Here is a 3,298-nt window from a genome sequence, read left to right on the forward strand (position 1 = left end):
AGGTGTGCTAAGGTACAACAACCAAATCCCTCATTGCAGAGCCCCGTTATGGAGCTGGGGTGGCTCGGGGTTGCTGTGGCTGCGGGGTTTGGTTGCAGGAGGTTCGAGCTCTGATTTGAGCACGCTTCCGTTGCCATTGCCGCTGCTAGCATGGCCGTTGCTGTCACCGTTGCCAGAACGGGACCAACGGAACCCACGTGTGGCGATGCCAGTTGCTTTCGCCTTGCTCGGGGAAGTGCTTTGCGGGGTCGCCGACACCTCGTGCATGGACGCAGACCGCTGATGGCCATGCGCAGGGGAGGCTCCGCCACCACCGTTCTGCACGGCACTGCTGTTGGTGGATGCGCTGCTGGGATGGAGAAGGGCAGCAGCACTGTTTCCCATCGACTTGACCAGGTTGAGGCCCGGCTTGCTGGCTTGGCCGCCAGAGCCCTTTCGGATTTTCGAGCCAGCAATGCTATTTTCCAGCACCAATGCGTCATAAATGGCGATGGCCTTGATGAGCAGCTCGTTGCTTTGCAGCAGAGACGCTGGGGTCGAGAAGGACACAAAAGTGAGTGCAAATACCGAAAATAAAAAAGCAACACCAACATGCACGCAAAAACAAAACAAAACAAAAAAAAAAAAAAAAAATTACAGCGATGCGACTCGTCTTGAATCTGCTGGATTGTCGCAAGGAGCTGCGGCTGGCCGGAAAGCTTCAGAAAACGCACAGTTTCCAAAATTTCAGTGTTGGAGAGCAGCTTTTTGACGGAGGGCGCCAGCACGGTCTCGGCGTCGAACGTGGAAGGTAGCGCATTGAGAGCCGCGAGAAGTTGAGATGGAGTTCGCGGGAGATGCTGTTGCGGGTGTTGCTGGTGCGCCGAAGGCGGTGGGGAAACGGACTTTAGGCCACCCTTGGAAGGCGAGTGGACTTGCAGAGTGCCGTTGGCCGCCGTCGGACCGGAGCCTGCGTGCAATGCGCGCGGTTGGTGCGGCGTGGACTGATTGTTGCCAGCAGCAGATGCCGAGCTCGCAGCGCTTGTGGAAGTGCTCAGGTGAGCCAAGGTTTGCGCCAAGCTCTCGCCCAGGGTCAGGATTTTCGCCTTGATGGTGACAATCTCCTGCTTTCCAACTGGCTCCCCGGGTCGATGCAGCGATTGACCGGATTGCAGCCTCCCCGCTGGAAGCTCGTGTGGCTTTCCGGGGCTTGGGTGTTGGTTCTATCGAGCCAACAGCAAACCATTCCAAACGCAATGAGACATCCACACTCGATCGAATTCACCACACACCCACCCACCCACACACACACACACACACACACACAAACAGGCATCACAACTTGTCAACGTACAGCCGAGGCTGGCGGAATGGGCGAGACGGGCCGGCCGGTGGGCTTTCCCACGCTAAGCGTCGCAGAGTCGTTCTTGCTGATCTGGTTGCTCACAGATTGAAGGACGCTTGGAGCGGAGGTCAAGCTGGGAGCCATGGTTGCAGCACTATTGTCGTAGGCAGTGGGCTTGTTGTAAATAACGGGAGGACGCTCGACCATCTCGGTGGCGTTGCGGGAGCAGAATTGTTGAATCTGATTCACCATGTGCTCGACATCCGACGCGCTCGGGTCGGGGATGGCAGAGTGCGGAGGGTTGCCCACGATTGGCTTTGCCATGTCGAAAAAGAGCTGAATGACGCTGCGGTTGAGGCGCATGGCAACCGACAGCGCAATCAGACCACCCTGACCCAGATCGTTGTGGCGAATGTCGAGCACGGCCAGGTGCTTGTTCTCGGCCAAGGCGCCAGCCAGCGCAACCGCAGACTCGGACTGCATGCCGGTCGAAGCGAGGATGAGTTCGCGCAGGTACTTGTTGGAAATGAGGGCCTTGCAGAGCGTTTCCATGCCGTCCGCGTTGCCCAGGGCATTGTAGCCGAGGTTGATGGCCTCGAGTGGCGAGTTTTTCGTCAACACTTGAGCGAGCGCAGTCAATCCAGGAAGCTGGATGGAGCAGCCCCACAGTTCCATCTTTTGTAGCGTCCGATTCACCGAGAGCGAATCGGCAATAAACTCGGCGCCGTGGTCTTGAATCGGGTTGCCGCCCAGACGCAAGCAGAGCAGCGTGTCGTTCTTCTGGACCATGTGTGCCACAACCTTGGCACCTTTCGGGCCAATGCCGTTGCTTTGCAAATCCAGCAACCGCACCGTGTGGTTGCGACGCACACCTTCGCAGATGGCCTCGAGGGAAACAGAGTTTTTCAGCCCGCAGTTTTGCAAAACAAGCGACTCGAGACCAATGCACGTCAAAAGCGACACACCGAGCGAGTTGGCGCACTTTGCGTCGATCGAGATGGCAGACAGATTCAAATGCTTGAGCTGGGCGCCCCGACGAAGCAAAAACCCAACGGCATCAAAGCCAGGCAGCTTGATGGGGTTGTGAGAGAGGTTGAGCGACTCGAGGGAGCGCTTGAGCAGCAGCGACTTGACCAATGGCTGCATAATCTCGTCCCGCAAGTTCACACCTTCAAACGAGATTGACTTGATGTCTCCTGCGCGGAACAGGAGCTCGCCAATGGCGCCCCAGTTGGACGTGGGGATTTTGGTGAGCCCTGTAAAGTTGAGCTCCATGACGGGAAGATCGAGCGCGCTGGCCTGCTGCAGCTGCCACACGAGCACATTCAATGGCTTGGTGTTGAGACGGGTGCAAGCGGCCATGTACACTTGCAGCAACTCGCCGGCCGCAAACCACTTGCGCGCGGGTGGGCCCACACGGCGGTTTCTCGGAGGCGGTTTGCGAGCCGTCGTCTTGTCCTCGTGGTCGGCCGGGAGTGTAAAGACGACGCGGCGCGAGTGCGACGCAACGCGTTTGGGGTACTGAGTGATGTGCGGCTCTGGGGCAAACACGTAGCCTGGCCGTATTGGGGGCGGCGCGGGCTGGGTCGTGACTTTGAGAATCGATGCAGGGGCTGGCGCACGCAACCGCGGCTCGTGCGCGGGAACGTAGCCGTCGTCGTCCGAATACTCGTCGGAATCCCCGTCCGAGGACGAATCAGAATTGGACACGTCGCTACTCGATGACATGTCGGGCGAGTCGCTCCGAGTCGCTGCGGTCAAGTGCACAGGGACGGCCGACGCGACCAGAACGGGCGTGTCTATTGGTTGTTGTTGTTGTTGCTGCTGCTGCTGCTGCTGCTTTTGAGCGTCGATGCTAGCGTTGTGACTGCTGTCAGCGGGGTCAAGGGTGCTCATGCCTCCGACGATGATGGCACTCAACGGAGAAGTGGTGACGGAGCCTCGTAGGCATGCTCGAAAGCAGTCGCCTTGTTT

General features: G+C 58.5%; 1 protein-coding gene across 1 annotated transcript; it reads right to left on the bottom strand.

Annotated features, from left to right (window-relative positions):
• CAOG_02779 (hypothetical protein) lies at nucleotides 1-3,298 on the bottom strand. The gene is made up of 3 exons (XM_004349482.2): nucleotides 1,334-3,298; nucleotides 638-1,202; nucleotides 1-530 (listed from the first exon to the last, which is right to left on the bottom strand). The coding sequence occupies exons 1-3, from the start codon at nucleotides 3,218-3,220 to the stop codon at nucleotides 31-33; spliced, it is 2,952 nt and encodes a 983-aa protein (XP_004349532.1). The 5' UTR covers nucleotides 3,221-3,298; the 3' UTR covers nucleotides 1-30.

The sequence above is a fragment of the Capsaspora owczarzaki genome (assembly GCF_000151315.2).
Source record: "Capsaspora owczarzaki ATCC 30864 unplaced genomic scaffold supercont2.3, whole genome shotgun sequence".
Classification (NCBI taxonomy): domain Eukaryota; class Filasterea; order Ministeriida; family Capsasporidae; genus Capsaspora; species Capsaspora owczarzaki.